The 25115-nt window shown below is 45.5% G+C and overlaps 1 protein-coding gene across 6 annotated transcripts in view; it reads left to right on the top strand.

Moving 5' to 3' along the window:
- The window catches only part of LOC123516154 (dual oxidase maturation factor 1-like), a 100397-nt gene that overhangs the window by 63256 nt on the left and 12026 nt on the right, over positions 1 to 25115 (top strand). For 4 of the 6 annotated variants that reach the window (XM_045275308.1, XM_045275309.1, XM_045275306.1 and 1 more), the window contains 2 exons: positions 19721 to 19920; positions 20796 to 20853. In XM_045275308.1, coding sequence (XP_045131243.1) covers positions 19756 to 19920; positions 20796 to 20853 — 223 coding nt within the window. In that variant the 5' untranslated portion in view covers positions 19721 to 19755. Of the gene's footprint in view, positions 1 to 10138; positions 10468 to 13236; positions 13574 to 19720; positions 19921 to 20795; positions 20854 to 25115 lie in introns of those variants that run through there. The other 2 variants (XM_045275307.1, XM_045275311.1) reach the window with 2 other exon arrangements.

Below are 25115 nucleotides of genomic sequence, written 5' to 3' on the forward strand. Positions count from 1 at the left end.
TCAGAAATCACAGCTGGTCTTCTCGCTGGCGATGTGTAAGAGAGTTGAAGTGGTAGAGAATAATCTTACACAATAGATGAGAAAGATAAGAGCAATGGTGGCTGTCAAAAAACTATAACTATTCTGAAAAAGGTCTGTTTGCACGGTGTCTGGCGTGGAAGGGTCAGAGTAACAGGTTGTTGTGACTGCCTGCTTGCTTCCCGAGAGGTGAATGCATGCAGCGATCACTTTCGAAAAAGCAGCAAGCAGCGACGGCAAAAACTTGGATGCATTATCACATCCTGCCGGTCACGACTCTCCGTTAAAGGCATTGACTGTGACCTGCACGCGGGCACCTGCCTTCCCAAGCTCCAGTAATCCTTATCCTTGTCCTTTGACCTCAGCGTCTTTCGCGAGTCTTTCCGTCGCGTTAATAATACCCAGAGAGGTAATCCCCAAGTTTCTCTTCTGGAATTTTGACCCCCAAGCAAAAAGATCTTGGCCGTGTTGTGGACTAACGTCCTGCCAAACACCTCGTGTTTCTCAGGGGCAGTGTGAGTGGTTGCTGCCACCTCGGGGCATGGCCTTGCCTTAGAGCAGCACTAGATTCAGTTTCAGAGTCAGGAGGCAGCGTGGCCTTCCTGGTGAATCGCGACTCACAGTTACAATGGCCCTATGTCCGCCAGTGTTTGTCTATCGTCTGGCATAATAGTGATGCGGTGGCTGGAAGACGTGCCATCGCCACCTGGTCTCCTCCTCTCACAGAGAAATACAGTCTTTGAGACTAAGACTGTCTCTGTGGCTTATCAACTATGACAGTCAGTCGTGAGCTCCGAAAAGCCCCACGTAATGAGAAGCGGAGAGTTAAAGAGCGTATCTCCTGCAGGTGGCGGTGGCAGCTCCACCTGCCCTTCTAATTATGGTGGAGGGAGCGTGTCGCTAAAAGAGACCAGGGGAAGAAGAAAGGATAGAACGAGAGGGAGCGAGGAGCGCCAAAAGGAATGACATGAGAGAAAGAAGATGTGAGGATAGTTTGAAGGTGAACTCTGATAAGGTGCACTCACACCTGTAGGGAATACCAGCAGGTCCTTAACTCTCGCCCCCTCGTCCACCAGCACGGAATGGGAGGCAGGAGGCGGGAGGCTTGACGTCCACGCCGCCTCCTCCCGGTTACCATTACACAAGACACCTGTGGACTTTTCCTTATTTGTTCATTCTTGATCCCTTGCCTGATTCAGGATGTGTGGCAGCGCGTGTCCTGGAGCATTTACACCTTCACTATAAACACTGGACCATCATTCTCTTTATTCCTTGGCCTGAATCTGGTGGAATTTCCTGTGAATAATAACAACGCTCGCCGCGACACCTTGCTGCCTCCCCCTACACTCCACCCTCCACCTTCAGGCCGCTACACCCATAAACCGCCTACCTGACGACACACACACACACACACACACACACACACACACACACACACACACACACACACACACACACACAAGCACACACATACACACAGACATACGTGCCTCTTGCGCCCAATAAACATTCAATCATAACAAAACATTCGCCTTCCTATTTTTTTTCTTTTTTATGTCTTTCTTTTGGTCGTTATAATGGCGGCAATTTTGAGCGCATGACCTTGTTTAGACCTTATTTGTATTTTTCTTTATGACCTTGTTTAGACCTTATTTGTATATTTTCTTCATTCATCCTTATATTTTCTGTTAACACGTCTATTTTGTTTAACTCTGGAGAAATATACGGAGCTGGCGCCTTAGATCTTTTTCCCTTTGGATCCGCGAGTAAGTGTACGCATTGTCTACTTGTACTTGCCACCTAAATATGTAGACTCGTTACTCTCCTTTTGGTTTGTCTCGAGGCAACAACCAAACCGCTTTAAAAACTGAAGTTGAAGAAAAAGTGTATCAATCAGCTGCTGCATGTGCTATTTGATTAAAAGAAAAAAAAATGCTGCGGCGAGGACGTGCGAGTTGGTAGGCATTGCTCCTTCCTTCCAGTGTGGTGCCTCGCTTGAAACATTGCCTTTGATCAAGCTCTCAACACTCTCAATCTCCTGGTTTAGTCCTTCGTTACTGCACGCAAAGAAAACCTACAATATTGCTCTTGATTTGTCTTAGTTCCTTCTTTTACCACGTCAGTCTTAGAACTTTGCCTCTGATCTTTTCTTGACGCTCTCAATCTCCTGGCTTAGTCCTTCGTTACTGCATGCATAGAAAAGTTACAGTATTGCTCCTGATTTAGCTTGATTTCTTCTTTTACCAGGACAGTCTTAAGTGTATATCCGCCACAAAAGCACCCAGTAGGGAAGTGACATGAAGTAAAGGCGAGTGTTGGTGTGAAAATCTCGATACACATAATGCACTTTGACAGGATGTTAAGAAATTTCGTGTTGTTATGATGTTTTCTCAGTGTGATGCTTATGAATTACTATGCTTATTTTTTTTCTCCTAGTTGTAGAGAATAAAAACGTGTGTAGGAAAATTTTACGCTTCAAATGTCACTTGCTTCATGTGCACTTGAATGAAAACGTATGGGCTGAGACTTTCATGAGAGGAGAGAGAAGAGTGGTGGCTGTCCTGCTGTGCCTCTAGGAATACAGCGGCCCGCCACTCACATCTGCCCTTCACATTCACTTTTTTCCCATGCCGACTATACTTGTCAGCAGTCTTCAGGGGATCCGGGGAGACTTCAGGAAAAAAATATAGTATTCTTACTGGCATTGTGTTGTTAGTATTGCTCTAGACTCTGCTTATCTTAGCTTCTCCTTTAACCCCTTCAATACTGGGACATATTTTTACCTTGAGATTTGTGTACGATTAGACCATTTTATTGACACTAAGAAGGATCAATGGAGGTCAAAAGATTAATGGCCACAGTTTTCACTATTTCAATCCCCCACATAAGTTTCTGAAGCTGTATAATATCACTAAAGAGTAACGGAGTGAATATGGAAACGCGTCATGGTACTGAAGGGGTTAATTAAACTCGTGCCACTGAAAAAGAAAGAGGTGAAGGTGATTTGTATTTGTTCATTTGTCAAAATAATAATCAACTACCTGTTTACCGAGAACCACACGAGAAAGAGAAATTAGGAAAGTTATTATTTGCATCCACGTACAGTGTGACTAATGCATCGACATTGACATTAAGGAAAAGTGAACACATGCGTCACTTAACCTCCGTGATACGTTTGTCCAATATTGGCACAAGAATTTCCTGTTGTTTTCCTTTGGCAAATTTGTTTGTTTCATTCAGGCTCTTTTTTTATCAGTTTGGTTTAGTCTGATTGTCACAGTTTTGTTTCGTTGAGTTCACGCTCCCCTTTGACAATTTTAAGTCACCTCCGTCGTTCACCTGTCAGTCTAGTTTAGTTGAAGTCAACATTTCTAACAGCATCATTTGAAAGACTTTAACCCAAGCTTTCTCCTTGCAGTATCATTTAGTTACGTGCGATCTTTCATTACTACTTTCCATTTCAACCTTTCACTCATCGTCCACCGAACAGAAACATTTTTGTGAACGTTGAGTTCACACTGCCACTTGACACGTCATTACACCACTGTGACCTCGGCGACCCTTGTGACGAATGGATATAGCATTTAGTCCATGTCGAATTACCTTCCCTTGAGAATGAATAGCACAAAGAGGAAGGCAACAGAGCACATTTAATAGTGATTGGAAGAGAGAAATGAAGGAAGGGGAATAAAGTAAGGGGAGAGACAAGGAAGAGACTGTTAGTAAAAGTAAGAAGTGAGAAGAAAGAGAGGGAAAGTAATTCAGAAGAGGAAGGTTGGTAGCTTAATGATTAATGGCGGGAAAGGAAGTTACGTAAGGAAGAAAACGAAAGCACGTGTACAAGGAGAGTGAAACTGAAAGTAAAGGAAAAGGATTGTTGGAGATCAAATCAAGATAGTAAGAAGAAAAGAAAAGGAGAGAAAAATTAATATAAAATGTGGAGAAAAAAATAGTGAAGGTAACAGAGGGGAAAAAAGAAAGACAAGAAAATTGACGAGAGAAAGGAGCTGGAGGAGAGAAAGGAAAATAAAACAAGATATAAAATTTGTGAAAGTAGAGAGGGAAAAACAAAAGCGCATAATAACATAACAGGAAAACACAACAACCTGAAAAACGGGGAAAGGGAAGAAGGAGAAAACTAGAGGAGGTAAAAACAAAGTAGGAAAGAAAATCGTAAGCTAGGAGAGTCAATGCAACTTAATGAAGCACCAAAGCGAGGTTAACTGAAGTCAGGTCACAGAATTTCCCTTTTTCCTCACCGTTGACGTCACAAAGCATCGAAGAGAACGATGAGCCAGGTGGTCACGTGAGGCAGGGAGGAAAAAAAAAGTGTGGGGAAGAGGTGGCAGAGAAAGGCACTGGAGGATAAGCAAGACAAGCAACAGTTAACATTCCTTCAAGCTGATGTCACGCTTACTGCACATCAGGAAAACATCAACGTATCCATGCTATTTGCTGCTATATGGAGTGAAGCGAGTCTGAAGTTTGCTTGTTCTGCTTGTGAGTGAGATGAGGAAGGTAATGAAAGCAGACGGGAAAAGAATGGTTGAAAAAGAGAAGCGTGTTTATGCAAACGATTCATTGATACTGCACGCATGGAAGTAAAGAAATGGAGAGAGAGAGAGAGAGAGAGAGAGAGAGAGAGAGAGAGAGAGAGAGAGAGAGAGAGAGAGAGAGAGAGAGAGAGAGAGAGAGAGAGAGAGAGAGAGAGAGAGAGAGAGAGAGAGAGAGAGAGAGAGAGAGAGAGAGAGAGAGAGAGAGAGAGAGAGAGAGAGAGAGAGAGAGAGAGAGAGAGAGAGAGAGAGAGAGAGAGAGAGAGAGAGAGAGAGAGAGAGAGAGAGAGAGAGAGAGAGAGAGAGAGAGAGAGAGAGAGAGAGAGAGAGAGAGAGAGAGAGAGAGAGAGAGAGAGAGAGAGAGAGAGAGAGAGAGAGAGAGAGAGAGAGAGAGAGAGAGAGAGAGAGAGAGAGAGAGAGAGAGAGAGAGAGAGAGAGAGAGAGAGAGAGAGAGAGAGAGAGAGAGAGAGAGAGAGAGAGAGAGAGAGAGAGAGAGAGAGAGAGAGAGAGAGAGAGAGAGAGAGAGAGAGAGAGAGAGAGAGAGAGAGAGAGAGAGAGTGGGATATGGGCCAGCATCTAACCCTCCCATGAACCCAATAAACGAACTCTGCACTCCGGGTTTTCCGCCACAGAACAGGTACCCTTTTCCCACTTGGCAGGTTTGGCGGACCGCTTCTCCACCAGAAAAAAGAATCTAGAGGGTTATAGTGAACCTTGGAGGTCTTATAGGTCAATTTATGGGGCGTCCTTTCTTCTCTCATTCACTCTGGCCAACCTTGAACGAAATGTGCTTGCCTACTCGACTATTGGGAACAGAAATGTAACGTGTGGCAGACTTAACCTCTTCAGTACTGGGACACATTTTTACCTTAAGTTTTGGGTATGGTTAGACAATTTTATTTGTATTAGGAAGGGTCTATGGAGGTCAAAAGATTAATGGCCAGAGTCTTCACTATTCTAATTCCCCCACATGAGTTTCTGAAGCTGTATGAAATCACCAAATAGTAAACAAAATGAATAAGCTTAAACGATGAGAAATCCTTGGGATATACAAAAAAGCTAGATACATACACGTGTTAGGAAAGATTTTATTACTTTATCACGTTATAATAAACGAGTGACCGACTGGCTTTATGGGGAGGAAATAAAGTAATTCCAACGCCTAAGTAGAAAGTAATCTCAGTGATGCTTCTGTCTCTGGACGGAAAATAAGAACAAGGTAAAGAAATGCACGTGAAATGGAATTAAAACTACTTCGAGAATAGAAAAAGGAAACATGAATCAATCAAAATATAAAAAAAAGACATAATGAGAATAAGAAAGACTCATTAAGGGAGCGAGAACAAATTAAGTTATTGAGTATGAAGACAGTTAATGAGACAGAGAATATGCGCTGGTGTCTGTGAGGCTGAACCGGCAGTCACAGAGCTGGGGAACGTAAAAAAGAAAGGCAGAATGCATTAACATCATAAATACAATAAGATATACACGAAAACGACGGAGAAAAACAATATTGAGGCTGAAGAATAGAGGGCAATGAGAAAAGCAGTCAGGGAAAAGAATGAGAGAGCGATGAGGAGAAGAGGAGGGCATAAAAATAAGAGGTCAATAAAGAGAATAGTGAGAGGGAAGAATGAGATGGCGATGAGGAGAAGAGGAGAACAGAAAAATGAGAGGGAGATAAGGAGAACAGACAGGGAAGAAAATGAGAGGGCAATGAGAAGAAGAGGGAGAAAATGAGAGAGCGATTAAGAGAAGAGGAGGAAGAAAATGGGAGGGCGATGAGGAGTGGAGTAGAGAGAAATATGAGAGGGCGACGAGAAGAACAGTAAACGCAAAAAATGAGAGGGCGATGAGAAGGAGAGGACAAAAAATGAAAGGACAATGAGAAGAAGAGGACAAAAAATGAAAGGGTGATGAGGAAAATAGTGAGGAGAAATAATGAGAGGGCGACAAGGAAAATAGTCAGAGAAGAAGATGATAGGACAGTGAGGAGAAAAGGGTTTACAGTCAATTGGTCTCTAAGCGATTGATACAACTGTCTTAAGTATCTTTTGACTTGTGGACCAGATGACCTGAGTGCCCATCGCTTAGGGACCAATTGACCTGTACCCGAAGAATAGTGAGGAGAAAAATGAGAGAGCAAGCAGGAGAACAGTGAGAGGAGAAAATATAAGAGGGCGATGAGGACAGCAGGGGCGTTGGGTCTCTCTCTCTCTCTCTCTCTCTCTCCATTACTCGCCAGGTGTCTCAAATAAAAAGCCTTGATCCTCTGACGCATTCCATAAACAACATCACAAAACTCTTCCTACTTTCCTTCCCCTTCCTGAATTTCACGCCTCTGTAAGTCTTCCTAATGTCTCAACTTGTCGGGTAAAAAAAATATATAGGTTTGTTGGTTCTATTGGCTAAACACACTGTGGGGATAAGAAAAAGACCCTTTATTTAGATAGGTTCATGTATTTTTCCCATCTCTTCCTTCTTTCTATTTTATTTATTCCTTTCTTTCAAATATTTTCCCTTTTTTCATATTCATAATCTTTCCACATATAGAAAGTCTCGCATCTAGTTGAATCTCTCTCTCTCTCTCTCTCTCTCTCTCTCTCTCTCTCTCTCTCTCTCTCTCTCTCTCTCTCTCTCTCTCTCTCTCTCTCTCTCTCTCTCTCTCTCTCTCTCTCTCTCTCTCTCTCTCTCTCTCTCTCTCTCTCTCTCTCTCTCTCTCTCTCTCTCTCTCTCTCGGAGGAGGAGGAGGAGGAGGAGGTGGAGGTGGAGGAAAAGAAAAAGAAAATCCAGAAAAATGTGAGAGGAAACAGAAACGGGAAGAGGGGGGAAAAAAACTGGGAGGAGGAGGAGGAGAAAGACGAAAAAGAAGAGAAGAGGGAGGTAAAAGAGGAGGAAAATTACCTAAAAGAAGAGGAAGAGGAGGAGAAAGAAAAAGAAGGGGAAAGGAAGGCGAAGAGGAGGAGAACAACCTAAAAGAGGAGGAGGAGAAGAAAAAGAAAAAGAAGGGAAGACGGAGGCTAAGAGGAGGAAAAAAAGAAGGAGAGAAAGAGGCGAAGAGAGGAGGAAAATTACCTAATAATAGGAGGAGGAAGAGAAAGAAAAGAAGAGAGAGAAGAGGAAGAGGAGGAGAACGACCAAGAAGAGGAGGAGGAAGAGGAGAAAGATCAGAAGGCGAGGGAGGAGAGGGAGGAGAGGAAGGAAGGCAGGGTCGGTGATCAGCCAGGTATGGGGGATTCCCGGGACTGGCCGCCTCAAACGTGGACCCATCGCTTGTTATTAGTCTCCGTCATGGCAACCCCCTCCTACTCCTCCTCCTCCTCCTCCTCCTCCTCTTACCTCCACTTCCACTGCTAATCTTATAGTTTCTTTGTTTTCTTTTCTTATGACATTTGTTTTTGTTTATGTATTTCTTCAGTTTTCAACCTCCTCTTTCTCCTCCTGCCCTCATGTAGGTATTTCTTTAGTGTTCCGTTTATTCTTTGTAGTAGGACATGCTGAGGAATTAGTTGTCTGGTGTAGCTCAAATACTCTTAAACAGTTTCCTTATTCTCCCGCCTCCACCTCGACTCGTGAAATCCCCAGCCACTCATGTGAATATAAAGTGTTGCTCAATTTTGTTATTATTTTCTTTTTTGTATCAGTTTCCTCGTATTTCCACACCGTTTGGCTGATCTGATACAGTGAGACCTCCGTGTGTGTGTGTGTGTGTGTGTGTGTGTGTGTGTGTGTGTGTGTGTGTGTCCAATGAAACTTGTTAATGCAAAACGGGAGAATTTTATCAAGGTAACTTTATTTCCACCATTTTGACTGTAAAGTATTCGTTATAGTACCAATGAAAACTGTTTGGGATCCTCAATCAGATTGGCAAAAGGAGACTTATAACGTAGATTTCTCTAGTTATCCAGAATTCTCAGTCAAGAGTTGTAGTTTTCGAAATAGTTTATCAGTGACACTTGTATTTTATGATGTTTGAACCTAAAACATAAACATAATAAACTGAAAGAAGCTGGAGTTGAGGATTTAACCCCTTCAATATTGGAACACATTTTTTACCTTGAGATTTGTGTACGATTGGACCATTTTATTGACATTAGGAAGAGAGTCTATAGAGATCAAAAGATTAATAGCAAGAGTATTCACTATTCTAATCCCCTACATGAGTTTCTGAAGATGTATAAAATCACCAAAAATAGGAAGCAGAATAAATATGAAAACCCGTCATGGTATTGAAGGATTATCTCTATTTACTCACCTCGCGTTGCCTGGTGACCGTATCGATGTGGATGGAAGCTTTTTTATCTCCCTAACTATTCCCGATGGTTGTGAAATCAAACTTATCGTACAACCACATCCCTCCTCCTCCTCCCTCTCAAAGACCCTCCATGGTTATTACCTCGCCTTTGTCCGCACCTAATCCCATTCGTCGCGCTCTCCACCATGTATACCTTTTCTATTATTCTTATCCCTTTCCTCCCTTCCCCTGCTCCTCATATTTCCCTCCTCCTCCTTCCCACACTCCAGCCTTTCTCCTTTGCTCTATAAAGGCTGTTTTTCTCATTCCTTATCCCTTAAAAGACGCCAGCCTTCCCTATCTACCTGCATTAGAAGGACTGTCCCTTTCCTTTCCTCACTGGGAATGGGTGGCGCCGCGTCTGCTTCGAGAGGCCTCCATGTGCAGTGTCACGTAAAGCACCACCAAGAGAACATCGGTGTGAAAAAACTGCTGAGTGAGTGCGGTGTTTCAGTATTTAATGGTGACGACTGAGAAGATTTGAGTTCTCGTTTTCTGGCATTTATCTGAGCATTCATCCACTTAACACCAAAACTCCAACTTGCCTAATTTGTTTTATATGTGAGCTATAATCAGTATCGGCCAGTCCAGATTTCCTACTGACAGTTTTTGTTTTTGTTTTTTTTCGTGAGGCGCGAGTAGGAAACGCCCAAGTACCGCGGCAACTTCCCCAGCGTGAAAAACTTACTGGGGAAGTCAGACATCGGCCTCAGCAGACTCCCGCTTGGCCGCAACACCGGTTTATTGGAACAAGGATACTTGAAAAACCTCCCTAACTCACAAAAACCGTTTTCATTATGTGATGAGTTTACTGTCCCCAGGGCCAGGTAGAAAAGACAGACCACTGCGTGCCTGGACCACAATCTGAAGCAAGATATCGGTGCAGTATTCTTTAGATATTAGATAGCACGTCCACATCTATCTAAGTAAATGAAGATAACGCTGTGCCACTCGTAACGTCTGTATTATCGAACACCACCTTATGTGATTGACTGGCGTGCACCTCACCACTTGCTTTTAGTCATCCCCCTTTCGTACAGTCCTGACCCCTTACTAACTAGACTTCCAGACAAGTAGTGGCCCACCTCGCCCCACCAGACAAGAACCAGGTAGAAACTCGGCCACGCTACCCACCCCCATCCCAGCCCAAACTCGTCACGGATACGTCACTGCCCTGACTGGCTGCGTCAGATGTGGGCGGCGCGAGGCAGCCTCCTGCGCGGCACTGGGAAATCCCACCTGATGCTGGCGCGGCTGACCTCGGCAACTGGGACGCGAGCAGGGACAGTGTTGTGCCTCGCACCCAACCATCAACACCACTTCCCCGCGCGCCACACTCAGGCTTCACTCACCACGCTGCGCCGCACACACTCCCCTACCAAGTGCTTTCAGGTTCTAGTCCCCGATCCTGTGATTGTCACCGAAGTGAAGGACTTCATGTAATCCGTTCGTGGTGATACCAGAGTTAAGAGTCTCTCCAAAAACGTGCATTCTTTTGGACACTTGCTGCATTTATTAGCGAAAGCAAGTTCCGCCGAAGAACTCTCGTCACTGCCACCGAAGGCTGTCACAACAGGACTGTGAAAAGCGGCACCCGTGAAGGTAAGGCTTTGTCCCGTCTCCTCCCTTATCAGTCGTCTTCCGCCCTGCACACAGGATGCTCAGCGCAGTCTTCGTGGGGACCAAATAACACTTTGTACTTTGGTAGTGTCTCAAGTCGCTCCTCGGGTGACAATGTGCTTTTCTGCCGTTTATCGAAGGGCCAAGTGATCCAAACATCAAATATACACTGGAAGTCGACTGAGTGAATATTATCAGTGGACGCGTGCAGCGAGTGGGGCGGTCAGCGGGGCAAGCACCCCACCCGCGGCCCGCCCCGTCGATTGCACACGGTAAACCTTGTTGCCGGGTTTCATCAGAGGCGAATAATTAAGATGCTTAGTGAATCTTGGTATGCAGACCTGGCGCCGTCATGAATGCCCTTTACTTCTCTGATTAGTTGTGGTCAAGGATCAGGAGTGAGGTGTCGGATGTGGGTGGAACTGACAGGCTATGTATCATCTCCTCACCTCCTCACCGTCAAACTGGTGGTCCTTGCAGTGCTTCCTTGGTATCCCAGCACTGGGCTGCTTCACCTCAGGCACCGCCGTGACTCACCGAGGTACGCAGTGCGGTGTCCATTGTGCTCTAAAAATCGGTCCTGCAAATGACCGCGTCGCCTCATTGTCTAGCAGGATTTGTTCACTATTGCTTGTGTCTGCTTGAATGTGTACCTCCAGAGGAAGACTGGCACATGTGACTGACATGTTTGTTGGGAAGAATTTATGACATGACATTTGACATGATTGCATAATATTTACTAATGTACACAAAAAAGGTGTGCCTATAATGTTTAAGACAACGTTAAAGTAAAGTCCGGGGCGGGCGTGGCGGCGCGTTGAGGTCCATTAAACAAAGAGCGTCAGACTGTTAGCCTTAGCGATGGGCGGGGAATGGGCGGCGGTTCTTCCGTCTCGACATCCTTGTCCCCCTCGTCACCTTTCCACGCATGCCGCCGTGCTGCTTGCACTGCCTTCATGCGGACATGTTTTCGTCATCATGACAAGCAAAAGAAATTGTTCTAACAAAAACCATTGTTTTTCCTGTCCCACATTATTTTTTCAGACTTTCTTGTGAGCGTTCAAAGACATTTTTTTCACATAAATAGCTAGAAGCAGAGATTTAACTCTCGCTCCGCGCTGAACGTTCCGCAGTGATCATATCCTTCATTTAATTACTGAAACACTTCCTATCAAGAAGTGTGTAAGCGCTCCCCTACATTCTCTCTCTCTCTCTCTCTCTCTCTCTCTCTCTCTCTCTCTCTCTCTCTCTCTCTCTCTCTCGCGTCTGTTCCCTCCAGCACATCACCAAGTCATATAAAGTCACCAAGGCGTGTCCCACCAAGCCGCAGCCTCCATTGTGTGGCTGGCTGTGGCCGGGAAGCACGAAGGGCAGCACGCGCCTGGCGAGGAACATCTGCCCACCGTCCACAGCGATGCAAACAACCTAAAAATACCCACAAGTAGATATGGTGGCCAGTTATAATATTTTCCTTTTTATGTTTGTCATTCACCTTGCATTACTCATTGACGAGTCTCACGATTCTCTTGCTTGTGTTTGGTACAATCTGAAGTGACTGTCCTTTACTTTGTCACTGTCAAGATGAGACTGGCTGTGGAGGATATGATGCGCCCCACGTAGCCTGCCACCAGACGCCCAGTGAAGGTTGAGTGTGCAGGTGCGGCAGCGTGTCGGGGTAAACAGTATTAGCGGCGTGCATATAGACCTACACACCCCACGTGGGAACATAGCAGATCGGGTGGGAAGGGCAGCATGCGTGTGAAGGAGGAGCAAAAAGTAGGGAAGATTGGTGTTGTGGTTGTGAATGGGGTGTCAAGGAGCCAGCGCCAATAATCGCACACACGCCTAAACAAACACACGGCGGTCATTCCCTCCACGCTGGTCCACTAAGCATCTTGCGAAACTTTGTTTTTTTATTGACCGAAATTTTGCCATTGTTTTTCACCATTGTTTCTTCCCAAGACAGTTTGCAGACCCTGAAACAAGGCTAATAATACCGTAATATTCTGCCAAGATCTATTTATGTAAGAAATGAAGGGAAAGGATCCTTTCCCTACCACTTCTGGGTAACATAGTTGTTTTACATTCATTTTACATCATTCGATCATTTTAATTTTCTTGCATGGCGGAAACTGAATTAACATATGTGTTAAGGCCGCAGCCACAACAGTGATGCCGTGGGGTGGCCAGGACGTGTTCACACGTGTCCAATGTGCATGAACGTGTCGGGTGCCGTCATCTGCGGTGGTGTGGCGACATACTTGCCCCACATCGCCTCTCGTCATCCTCAGAGGTAGTTAGGCACATTCTGGAATGCTGTGGTCCATTCGTATGAGGGTAACTAATAATGAATTACTCTCATGAGTTCTGTCTTACTAGAAATGCGGTGTAACGTGAAAGCAGCCGCTGAACTTCCACTGCTGCAAAGGGCAGTAAGGCACCGCTCATTGAGTGACATTTATTGCGTGACATTCCTGTAATAGAGCTTCTTGGGATACATTGTTTAGACAAGACTAATGGAGAGCTGTGCTTGAGTACATGACTTGCGTAGTCTTCTTTAGTGAAGGCGTAGCAAAGACACGGTACTTTTGGTGTCAGCACAGATTTTGACCTCCCGACGCCAGGCACACCGCGCCTCCAGTCGACCCATCTGACATTAATGGCGCCTCCTGTCTAGCCGTGACAGGTTGAGCAGGAGCGTGGAGCCAGGAGAGCGGCGGCAGCACCAGCACGCTGCCAGTCTCCTCCCCGCCTTCGACTCTATCGCGCGGAATGTGGGCTGGGAGCCTTTCTGCTCCCAGTGTAGCAGTCTCGTATTGTCTTTGTTCTCGTTTGAGTACAAATCTTTGTGTGAGCCTTACAGAGGTTCGTCTGTGAAGTGTTAGTGGTCAGTGAACAAAGTCAAGAAAAGTCTTTTTTCAATAGCATGATCATTTGAAGTGACAAAGGTTTTGATTCTTTTTATCGAGTGTTTTATTGTCATTTCTTGAACAGCAATATTTTCATGAGTGAGTCAGCCAATGAAAGTGAACGCGGCCTGCGGATAGCCCTGGCAACCCGACGCGGCAGATCAAGCCCCATGGCCCAGGTATTTCCCTCCTTCCATCACATCCCTATATGCAAGACACGGCGCCGGGAGGTGAGCGGCTCGGCAATGGTGTGTGCTGACGGTGGCTGCTGGAAGGCGAATCTGGGCGGAGCTGTAGAGGAAGGTGTCATTAGAAACTACCTAGGGAGACTAATTATAGTACGGAATGTTAAGAGTGGAAAGTGTTAAGGCCAGGCGATTTGTGTGTCTCTTGGTGGTGCTCAGGTGTGCTTGTGGCTTTGATTGATACTTTCGTTTATGTCTTATTGATATTCTCAGGAGCGACATCTTCCACATCCCTTTCGTAAGAGAGCGGAAGGCAGGCCAGCTCGTGGTGTGCTGTCTCTACTTCACGGATGCCCTGCCTTCCACCATGTTCCAAACCTGTAGGCACGCTTATTCCCCCCAATACGCTAATCTCCACCCTAGGGTTATGTCCTTCAGGAGCACCGGAGGGGACGTGTGTGTAAAGGGTGAGAGAAGGTTACGTCTACCAGGAGGTGACGAGCAAGTTCCTCGTCATTTTGTGTTGTGCTTGGTCTGGCGTGTGGTGAACAATGTCCTGGAAACGTTTCTCCCAAGTAAAGAAAGACTCAGTGCACGGCGGCGCCACATTACCCGTGTATGTTGGTCACCATGCAACACTCATGATCAGTAAACATTCATCACCACATGCAGTTGGCACAAGTGGGATCACCAAGGATCTTCTTGTGAGATATTTTCATTTCAGCGTGGCGTGGGCGCATATGACAAAATTCCCGACCTTGGCTCGATGGACTTGCACAGGTGCCTCCGAGGCGAGACATGACCATCAGACCAACACGACGCCTGAGTGTCGTCGTGAGTGTAGCTGTATGACAAGCGAGGCCTCCTAACGCACCAGGCATTGATTCACTTTCAGTGCGATGAGTTAATGAATGGCAGAAATGTTCCGTTAGTTCTGCCACATCACACTCGTAAACGTAAACAAGAGGAGTCTCGGCATCCCCAGGGTGGGTGGAGGCGGCGGTAAGTGAAGTCTTCCCGCCTGGCCTGCTGCCAAGGACGCCCACATCCCTCTCACGGTATGAAAGTGAGAGGCGTTGGGGCAGTGACAAGAATGTTATTTTTTCCGTTGAATCAATTTTGGGGCAAGTTTTGGTGGTTAAGGCAACATTCAGGGGTTTGCTGAGAGATAAACTCGTTCCTGACGTGATGGCAGGCACAATCTTGTATGTGTTGCCCCTCACTTCTTTGTAGTTTCTGAATATAGATTGTCCATCTTGCAGAACACTTGCGGCAAAGAATGTTAAGATGTTAAGGCTGTAATAAGAATGACGTTGATTGGTGGCCGTCACAAGGCCTTGCTGCAGGCCGTTGCGTAACACCAAAATGTTCCGCTGCACCGCCAACACCAAACTCATCACTCACGCCGGGAAAGAAAACACGGAAGCCTTCAGGCGTTTAGAATAACTAACGAACTTACATTTAGCGAGGCATCTTAGAGGGATTCTGTCTTGACGCCTCCGTACCAAGATGCGTCCTGGAAATCCTGTTGCCAGCGCCTCCATTATTCCACCATCCACTCCCTCCTCCATCATCCCCAAAGCAGCCCCGACCCCTGGACCGTCATTCCCGTGGGTGGCGTCATCCCTGCAGTGTGAGAAAACAGTTAGGCTTCACGCCAGGAAGCCGTGGAGTGGAGATTACCGGACAGGACAAAAAGCCGCTGCGGCGTCTTCCTAAACCTGTACGGCCTTGTAACAGTTTCTTAACCAGCGGCGTCTGGGCACCGCCTCGTCTGGTCCTTACTCGGGGCCAAGTTCATGTGGGGAACATTTTCCATCTATTATCATTATTAATATAAGATTTAAGCATTTCTCACATTGTTGTTATGAGAACTTATGGGAAGGAACGGTGCACGTGACGGCTCAAGGGTGACTGGCTGTGACATCCTCGTCGCGTTGCCAGGCGCAGCAGGTTCAGTGATCGGCTGTCCTCACTCCTCAGTGTCCCGGCCCATAGCTGGTCCCGATGGCCGCCGTTACCTGCCGTGTCCGGGTCCTGCCCTCTGACCTTCACCGCATGGTTGCGCCGGTTATCTTCATCAGACAAGGTTTCCCTATCCCGCCTCACCCTCTGCCACTCTCCCGCCTCTCGCGTGACCGCGGGCATACATGCCAGCGGCAAGGACGTGCGTCACCAAGTGTGGCCACTCACCGCGTCATTTCACTTGCTCTTTAGCTCAGCGGTGTGTGTGTGTGTGTGTGTGTGTGTGTGTGTGTGTGTGTGTGTGTGTGTGTGTGTCTGCTTGCGTGCGTGCTGGTAGTGTCGGGGTGATGGAAGAAGCAAACACTTTTTCCAGTAATCAGCATAATAGGAACCATCGCTGAGAGTGTGAATCATTCCATTCACACAATGCCGTGCGTAAATAACGAAAACACGTTCTTTCATAATACATCCCAATTCTTCGCTTTGCCTGAGCACCGCTGCGACATCTGTTCCGTCTCCACAGTGTGTTAAAAGCGATGATCATGAGTCACTCTCCTTGGCGCATACGTGGCAATTAACATGTGTTATGCTGCCCTTGTTTATAAAAAAAAAAAAAGTGCAATGAGTTGACTTACTCATTGTAATACTTATACCGTCGAGCGAGACTTGTTTAGGTCGAATTTCATCACAGCTCTCTGTTGCTGCTGCTTCATAACATCTACGAGCAGCTGTTTCTATCCCCCAGCCTCTCCTCCCTCCCTTTGCCTTCTTCTCCTCCCCTTTCTCCTTCCCTTCCTCTCTCACAACATCAGGATCTCCATGTAAATAACGCAATATGGAGAATTCGTAACCTAAATTCCGTAAATTCATGTGACAAAAATTATTACTTATAGTCATATTTTGGTTGTGTGTGTGTGTGTGTGTGTGTGTGTGTGGTCTTATGTTTGGTTCCACGGCGTGGTCAGGCGTTCCCTCCGACACCTCCGTCTTGGCAAGAACCGTAACACTTTTATTGCGGGGGAGGAGGCTGGGAGAGGTCGTGCGTGTCTCACTAACAAATTACTTGATTTTTCTTTTCCCCGGCGCCTCCCCCTTCTTCCTCTATGATCACGGGTCTGGCAGCGTAAAGGTTACTTTAAAACAAGGTGGTCGGACTTCGACTTCGGCCAGTAACCGTACACGCGTGCACGAGCACACACACACTGGGTGAGGGGATTGGCAGCACCACCTGAACACAGTAGCGGACATGCGGCCATGGAGGAAGATTAATCACTGTGTTGTGAAGACCAGGAAGTCCACCACCAACTCCCCCCTCACCACACTCGATATTTTCGCCTCACTTGATCGCATTAAAAGTATGGCCTACAAGGACGCCATTGAGGGATTCCTCCCCCTTTCCACCAGCCCGGCCCTCTGTGAAAGATCCCCCCTCCTCCTCTCACACATGGCCGCGGTGGAGCGTGCGCCATGTGGGTCGACAGCACCACGTTGCTTAACACAAAGACCTTGCGTGGATGTCCACTGTGAAAATGAGTAAAAATCACGCAAATAATGCAATTTAAGAATTGCGAACATAACGCACTCGTACTTTCATCATTTCAGAGTCCACCTTGAATGATCCCTGCGTCCTGAGGGCGAGATGGCTCGGTGGATGGAAGAAATGAAGGTCTTATGTGGAATCATTGACAAAGGTGTCAGGAGAGTACGTAGTAGCCCCGGCAATTGTGTGGTGGTTGTCGCCTTGACGCAGCTGTCCTTCCCGCCTCTTAGTTTTTATGGTGGTTGTTGCCACCTTCCTCGCGCTTCCCGTTACTGGCCTGGGAAAGGAGCCTTTGCTTGGCGCAGGACCGCGAGTTACCTCAAGGGCCTCCACTTACTCGCAAGAATTTGGAAAGAATTGTTACTTTCTAGAATGTTATCTTGTATTTCAATTACTGCCTCGGGCACTGCCTTGTTGTCAGATTGAAGCGGCGCGCTCCATTCTGGCGAATTGGTAGTTACCCAAGAATTGTACGTACCTTCCACCAGACACAAAAGGTTATCTGCAAGTTTGCTGAAACCAGCACTTTTCTCCGCTCTGTTGAGAACAATGGCAGGTGAGGCGGCCACTATATATTTCAGCGGACCTCAGACGGCGGTTTCTTTATCCAGAAGAAATTCTAATAGAAAATATAAAACAATGCACGTACATGAAAATGAGTACTTATGTATGATTGAAAGTTATGAGACAGTCACTAACACAGTGTGGGCCACGCTCCCTCAAACCCGTTGAAGAACACCTGTTCAGACAAATCTTTCATATCACCTTATCTTTACAAACTGAAATGTCTGACATAATCTTGGTATGTAATCGGATGCTGAGATAAAATGATGTACTTCTATATATACATATATAGTGCGAGTCAGGAGCAGCAAGGAAAGACAAACCGCTGCATTCCCACCTGTGTCTGTATTAGCGGTAGTTGGCGACGACAAGGGAAAATGAGAGAGAGAGCGAGGGTAGGAAAGGCTTCTTGATAGAGCAATACAAAGCACGAGCCGAGCCAAGTGCCGGAACAGTCGTGAGTCACGGTGCGGGAAGGACACCTGCACTGGCGGGGCTCAACCTTACCGCTTATTCATCGACTCACTTCTTTTTTTTCTGTAAGTTTTGAGTCTCAAAATTAGGTCACTGAAGTCAAGGAAAGAGAGCGAAGAAGTGTACGTGAGGAGAAGTGTGAGAATGTCTCTCTGTCTTTCTGCCTGTCTCTGTGTCTCTTAGTTAATTAATCGTGTATTGTGTAATGATGGACATCACTTGAAGCTTTTACCACTTTTAGTTCTTACCGTCACGTGTCAAACCTCATTGCTTCACTTTCATTGGTGTCATGGCCTGCAGTTACCGTGTATGTGTGTGTGTGTGTGTGTGTGTGTGTGTGTGTGTGTGTGTGTGTGTGTGTGTGTGTGTGTGTGTGTGTGTGTGTGTGTGTGTGTGTGTGTGTGTGTGTGTGTGCCTGCGAGCTCTGCCGTGCGTGCAATATTCTATTACAAACAAGACGACCTTCTAGAACGAGACGAGACAAGACTCAACCAGGAAACTGAAAGGACAAAACCTCCTAGATTTACATAAAGTTTAATATTTCGAGGCTGAGGAAAAACGAGTACGGAGGAGTTAAGTGTTGTATCGTGAGGCGGGAAGCGGTATAGGTCTTTGACTCGTGACTAAAGTGTGACAAGAGGCTTTATTAAGTAACACCCCGTGGGACTTACTCCACACAGCACAGCACAGCACAGCACAACACAACACAACACACTGGTTTCTCAAGGATTTGTTGTGTTTTCTTTCTTTGCTTTCTGCTTTTATTATTTTCTTTAATACGCGGGCGTAAACTTGGATCTTTTAAACAATAGACAAGATAAAATAAGGCTTAATGAAAAGCGAAATATGAACAATTCTAATTTGTATATTCCGAATTCATATAAAGATTGAGCAAAACATGGAGGCATTACATTACATTACATTACATTACATTACATTAAGACAACTCTCATTTCCCGAAGATAAAAAAAAATGAACACAAGGAAAATAAAGCAATGTGTTTCTTTTTTCCTCATTCTTTTGGGGTAACGTCATGAATAAACAATGTCTAATGCAACTGTGTGTGTGCGTGTGCGTGTGCGTGTGCGTGTGCATGTGGACAGCTATACGCCAGTAACACTATTAGAGACAAACTGCATACGTAACTATAGTATAATGGAGGTGAAAGGTGTGATTTATGGCTCCTATTGTGTGCATGAGATAACATACATAAACGCATCTTGATATGATAAAGAGCTGTTTGTCTAATGTATGCGTGTATGTGTGAGTGTGGGTGTCCGGAGTGTACGTGTACATGAGTCTGGGAGCAAGAACAAGAGCAAGAGCAGGAGCAAGAGATCTACGTGTGTGTGCGTCTCCCTGCATTGAATTAACACACTTTCATTCCCTCCCCTTCCCGGCAGAATCGTCTTTGAGTACCAAGAAAGACTTGCACGTGTGTCTGTGTCTCCCTGCATTGGATTAACACGCTTTCTTTCTCTCTCCTTGCCGGCAGAATCGTCCAAGAGTACCCGAGAAAGACTTGCAAGAGATCCATATACATGTGTCTGCGTGTTCCTGCATTGAATTAACACGCTTTCCTTCTCTCTTCCTGGCAGAATCGTCCTAAAGTACCCGAGAAAGGTTGAGCAGGATGCGTGGCTGGTTCGACGGGTTCCGGTCAGATGGCGGCCCCACCTTGTACGCCTACAGTAACCGCACCAGCGTGTACGGCGACATCCCCACCATCACCATCTGTATCCTCTTCCTCACCGTCTTCCTCGCCTTCCTCACCATCTTCCCTGGAGTCAGAAAAGAGGTATGTACTATGCATAGGTGAGGCTGGAAACCCAACACACACACACACACACACACACACACACACACACACACACACACACACACACACACACACACACACACACACACACACACACACACACACACACACACACACATACACAAGTCAGAAAAAACAACACACAGATTTTGTAGGCATTATCTCCTATTTCTCTTCAGAGAGAGAGAGAGAGAGAGTGTGTGTGTGTGTGTGTGTGTGTGTGTGTGTGTGTGTGTGTGCTGCGTCTCACACTATACAGATGTCAGCGTCCTCCAGAGGCAGCAGTGACAGGGAGATGCGATGAGGTAGAGAGGGAAAGTGAGTCTGTGGCACAATGGATGTGTTGGAGGAGCTATTAGTGCTAAATTATACGTCTCGGAACAAGGACGGAAGGAGAAGGTTGATATGTTTATTAATTAACACAAAGGAACGGAACAGTCTCATACCGTTCGTGATCTTGACTATCGCTTCCTTACTGATTGTATGATCGCATGACAACGTGGCTTATTGAGTGGAAGCCTTAATTAACCAACCGTGTGTGTGTGTGTGTGTGTGTGTGTGTGTGTGTGTGTGTGTGTGTGTGTGTGTGTGTGCGCGCGTGTGTGTGTGTGTGTGTGTGTGTGTGTGTGTGTGTGTGTGTGTGTGTGTGTGTGTGTGTGAGTCACGTATACACTATTGCTTTCACTTTTGTACATGTCTTTCTAGTCTAATATAATCACATTAATTGAAAAAGTGAAAGATGTATATTTATTTAGCTGTGATGTATCCTCGCTTGTGATAAATAAATACAAGTAAGCCTAGTTCATACATATATACACGCATACTGACAGTCCCTTTTTTCTTCCCTCGTACAGAAATTCTCCACATTCTGCACAGTAACCCTCAGTCTTCTCACCGGCATCGTCATATGTGGTGAGTACTGACCGTGTTTAATGCTCAGTTGATAACTAATGTTTGAGGATTCACGCTCTGTATTCTCGAACACCTTGGTTTTTCACTAGCAAGTTTCAAAGGCAAAGGAAATCGATAGGTAGCTTCTCTTGGGTGTTCTTTTTTTTCACTTCTGGTGCCATTATCGTTGTTAAGTCTTTCAATACTGCGACACATTTTTACCTTGAGATTTGTGTACGATTAGACCATCTTATTAACATTAGGAAGGGTCTTTGGAGGTCAGAAGATTAGTGGCCACAGTCCTCACAATTTTAATCATGGTGCTCAACGGGTTAAACTACTACTACAATCATGAAGACAGAAGAGACTCTGTAGTTCTTGAGAATACAGTCGTCTAAATCACTCAATCACTCCGCCCGTCATGTGCCGAGCCTCACCCTCCGCCGCCTCCACACACCGCGAGGCCTTGCTCACATTCCAGCGCCTGAGTGTTTACCGCCCTGTAATACAATCATAAAGTAAACACTGGCGAGCAGAGCGAGAACACAAGTGCGCCGGTGAAGAAAACGACGACTGCTGGTGGTGGTGGTGAAAATATAGAGAGGTAATTACTCACGGGAACTCCAGCAGTGCACTTTCCCAGCCGGGTTTACTGGGAAAAGCAACATTAGAGTGTATTACTTTCGTGGCCCACATGCTGTCTTCCTCCCCTCCCTCGCTCCCCATCCTCCTGTGTGTCAGACATGAGGGTTCCCACGTGATCCCAGGACTTCTTGCCTTGAAGCTTTCTCTTGTTTACCAAGCGGTGGCTCCCTCTTGCCGCGGTACTCGTCGGCCTTGTTGCCTGTACGAGTTAGAAGCGTGACACTGATTAACGTCTTCAGTGCTAAGACAGGGAGCAGAAAAGGAGGAAAGTATGAGAGGCACCAAACAGGAAGAACGGCCATCACACCCATGCATATACACGCACGTTCACACACAGGCAGAGCACGCAAGGTAAAGGGAAAGAGGCATGCAACGAGGCACCATTTCCTGTGCGACCTACTCTTAGATAACCATTGTGAAAGGCAAGGAAGACCAGCTGCTTCACCACTTCACTCCTGTCCTTCCCCCCCCCACCCTCTCTCTCTCTCTCTCTCTCTCTCTCTCTCTCTCTCTCTCTCTCTCTCTCTCTCTCTCTCTCTCTCTCTCGCTTTCATTTCCCCACCACCCACCCACACGCTCTGCCTCACCCAAGATGTTGTTTACTGCGCCTTGGACGTTAAGCGTCTTTACGGCATGTCTCTGTGGCCTCTTACATACGCATACGGTATCTAATCAAATGTTTAGCAGTCTTGTTTGTGTGATTACCTTCCTTATCAACTCCCACACACTCCACCAAAGTAATGCTGGTATGCACGTAATCTCCCTCAGACTTTCTCTCGGTGAAGTTGAATCGGGCACAGATTGCAGCTCTTACTTTCTTTCGGAAACACTAGTGAAGGTTGAAGGTTGACTCCTCCTCGTCCGCCACCCTCTCCCTTTCCCGCACCTTCATGTCTTACCTCCTTCATTCTTACCTTTCTCTTTCCTCCTCTTCCTCCTCCTCCTCTTCCTTCTCCTCCTCCTCCTCCTCCTCTTTTGATAAGATAGCGTAGTTTGTCACACACAACCTTGTAAAGGGCAAAAGGTCTTGTGCTGTTTGCTTCTTCCTAGGTTTCCTCTTCTTCCTCTTTTACTCTCTCACTTTAGTCGTCACATGACATTGGCTTCTCCATTCTTTATATAATCCCACATAAAAAGTCGTTCTCCTCATCCTTCATACGCAGACAGACCGACAGACAGACCAAGGGATTGACTATACGGAAGACAAAAGCAGGTGTAGAAAAAAAAAAACACGCCACAGTCACAACTACTGAAAAGGTCAAGTGAGGAAAACATTCGATAACTTGTTTATATTCTTTTCTGAGTTTTTTTTTCTATTTAAGTATATTTCTTGGCATTCATTATTATTCTCTCTCTCTCTCTCTCTCTCTCTCTCTCTCTCTCTCTCTCTCTCTCTCTCTCTCTCTCTGCGTGCAAATTTCCACAACCACCTCTTTTTTACACAGAAGATACCGGGAAGTAAAAACAATCATTACCTTATTTTGTCTTCATGAAAAACAATGATGATGATTATGTCGTGATAAGAAAAAGAAAAAAAAGTAAACAAGCCGCAGAGTTCTGACACGAAAAATGATACACTCCTGTCTTATAAACGTTACCAGGAAAAAAATCATAGTTACATTTAAAGAAAATAAATAAACAGATAAACAAGTAACTTCACTCCCAGCCAAGGACATCAAGCCAAGCCAAACACAACGCACAGTTACTTTTAATGGTAAGGGAAAAAATAGAAAGATAAAAGATTGAACTAAACAAATCATTATCTAGTGTGTGAATGGGTAGGTGTCAAGTCGTCAGTGGAATCTTCAGCCCAGCCCAGGCAACTCCTAATGCATTTTACATCACATACAGCTGGTTACACCGCATCTCACTTTCAAAAGCCTCTAATTTAAGTTATATGGGTTTCTAAATATGTCTTTTTAAGGTTCTGGAGACAGATTGACAAGATTATTATAATGCGAAATGGGGAAGAACTCTAGAGAACTCGGCTGACAATCACTGCGGTCTTTCAAAAATAGTCGTGGTGAGGGTGCACAGTGTTTCTGGTGTTTTCTTTTAAGGTTCTAGAGACAGACTGACAAGATTTTTATAATGCGAAAAGGGGAAACACTCTACGTAGAGAACTCGGCTGGCAATAACTGTGGCCTTTCAAAAATAGTCGTGGTAAGAGAGTCCAAGTATTTCTGGTGTCTTTAAGGTTCTAGAGACAGACTGGGAAGATTTTTTTTTTTTTTTTTATTACGAACAGGAGATACACTATAGATAACCCGGCTGGCAATAACTGTGGCCTTTCAAAAATAGTCATACTGAGAGAGCAAAGTCTTCCTGACGAGTACATGTCTTCATTTTCAACACACACATCTGCTCGGACTTCATAACACGAGGCTCCTCACTTTTGGCAGAAACTTGGACGCCCTTGTTCTACTTTTTTCTCTTATTTTATAGCCTCCGTGAAAAAGAGGAAACGCAGAAATGAATGGAGAACAATAAGGAATATAAAGAAAACAAAGGAAAGAAAGCAAGAACAATGGACATATATAAGAGAAACAGCTTGCGAGATTGGAAAATTATCACAATGAGAGAGAGAGAGAGAGAGAGAGAGAGAGAGAGAGAGAGAGAGAGAGAGAGAGAGACTTGAACTTCCGTATGTAAGTTAAATAGGTCGTGGAGGCGAAGGAGGGAGAGGGAAGGAGAGAGGGAGAGGAAGGGATGGAGGCAGGCTGGGGAAGTGTCAAGGCCATTCATTTGTCAGGAAGGAAGAGCCACGTACACACTCGGCCCGGCGCTTCTCTTAATCCCTTCAGTACCAGGACGCTTTTCCATATTCATTCTGATTACTACATGGTGATTTTATGCAGCTTCAGAAACTCATGTGGAAGATTGAAATAGTTACAACTCTGGCCATTAATCTTCTGACCTCCATAGATCTTTCCTAATGTCAATAAAACCGTTTAATCACACCCATAATTCAAGGTAAAAAATGCGTTCCAGTATTGAAAGGGTTAAGCAAGTTCGAGAGGCACTATTGATAAAAACCTCACTCCGGTATAAGTCTGAGTGATGAAAACGCAAAACTATATGCCAAGAGGGATTTTTTTTAAGAACCTGGGGATTAACTCTTTTCTATACTGTCAAAATAATTCACTAGTTTCCATTTCTTAACATGGATTTCTTATACTTAGCTAGAGATTTCCCATTACTACAGTTCGCCTCACCTCATCATGTACTCAGAAACGCTTTGCTCTCTCACCATTACTACTTTCCATAGACTCCAGCTGAAGATACTCGTATCATTAAGAGTATTTTTATGGTTCTATCGATAGACTGGCAAGATTTTTAGATTATTATAAGGAAAAACTATCTTGAAAACCCAGATAGTCGTCTCTGTGGTCTTGGAAAACTGTCGTGGTTAGAGAGCAAGGCGTTTCTGAATATGGGCCCTCTCGTCTCTCTCACTCTCGCTTCCGCCGCTCCTCGCAAAACCAGGGTGGGACAGCAGTCTTTAGTCTTATTAGTCTCCTCATGTGCAATGATCAATGTCGCCTGATAGTTATATATGCCTCGACTAGTGGTATTAATAGACCAGGTTGCTTGAAATACCGCCCGTCACTTGTTTTTTGTATCACCAACGTTGATGT

Source organism: Portunus trituberculatus, chromosome 40 (assembly GCF_017591435.1).
Source record: "Portunus trituberculatus isolate SZX2019 chromosome 40, ASM1759143v1, whole genome shotgun sequence".
Classification (NCBI taxonomy): Eukaryota; Metazoa; Arthropoda; class Malacostraca; order Decapoda; family Portunidae; genus Portunus; species Portunus trituberculatus.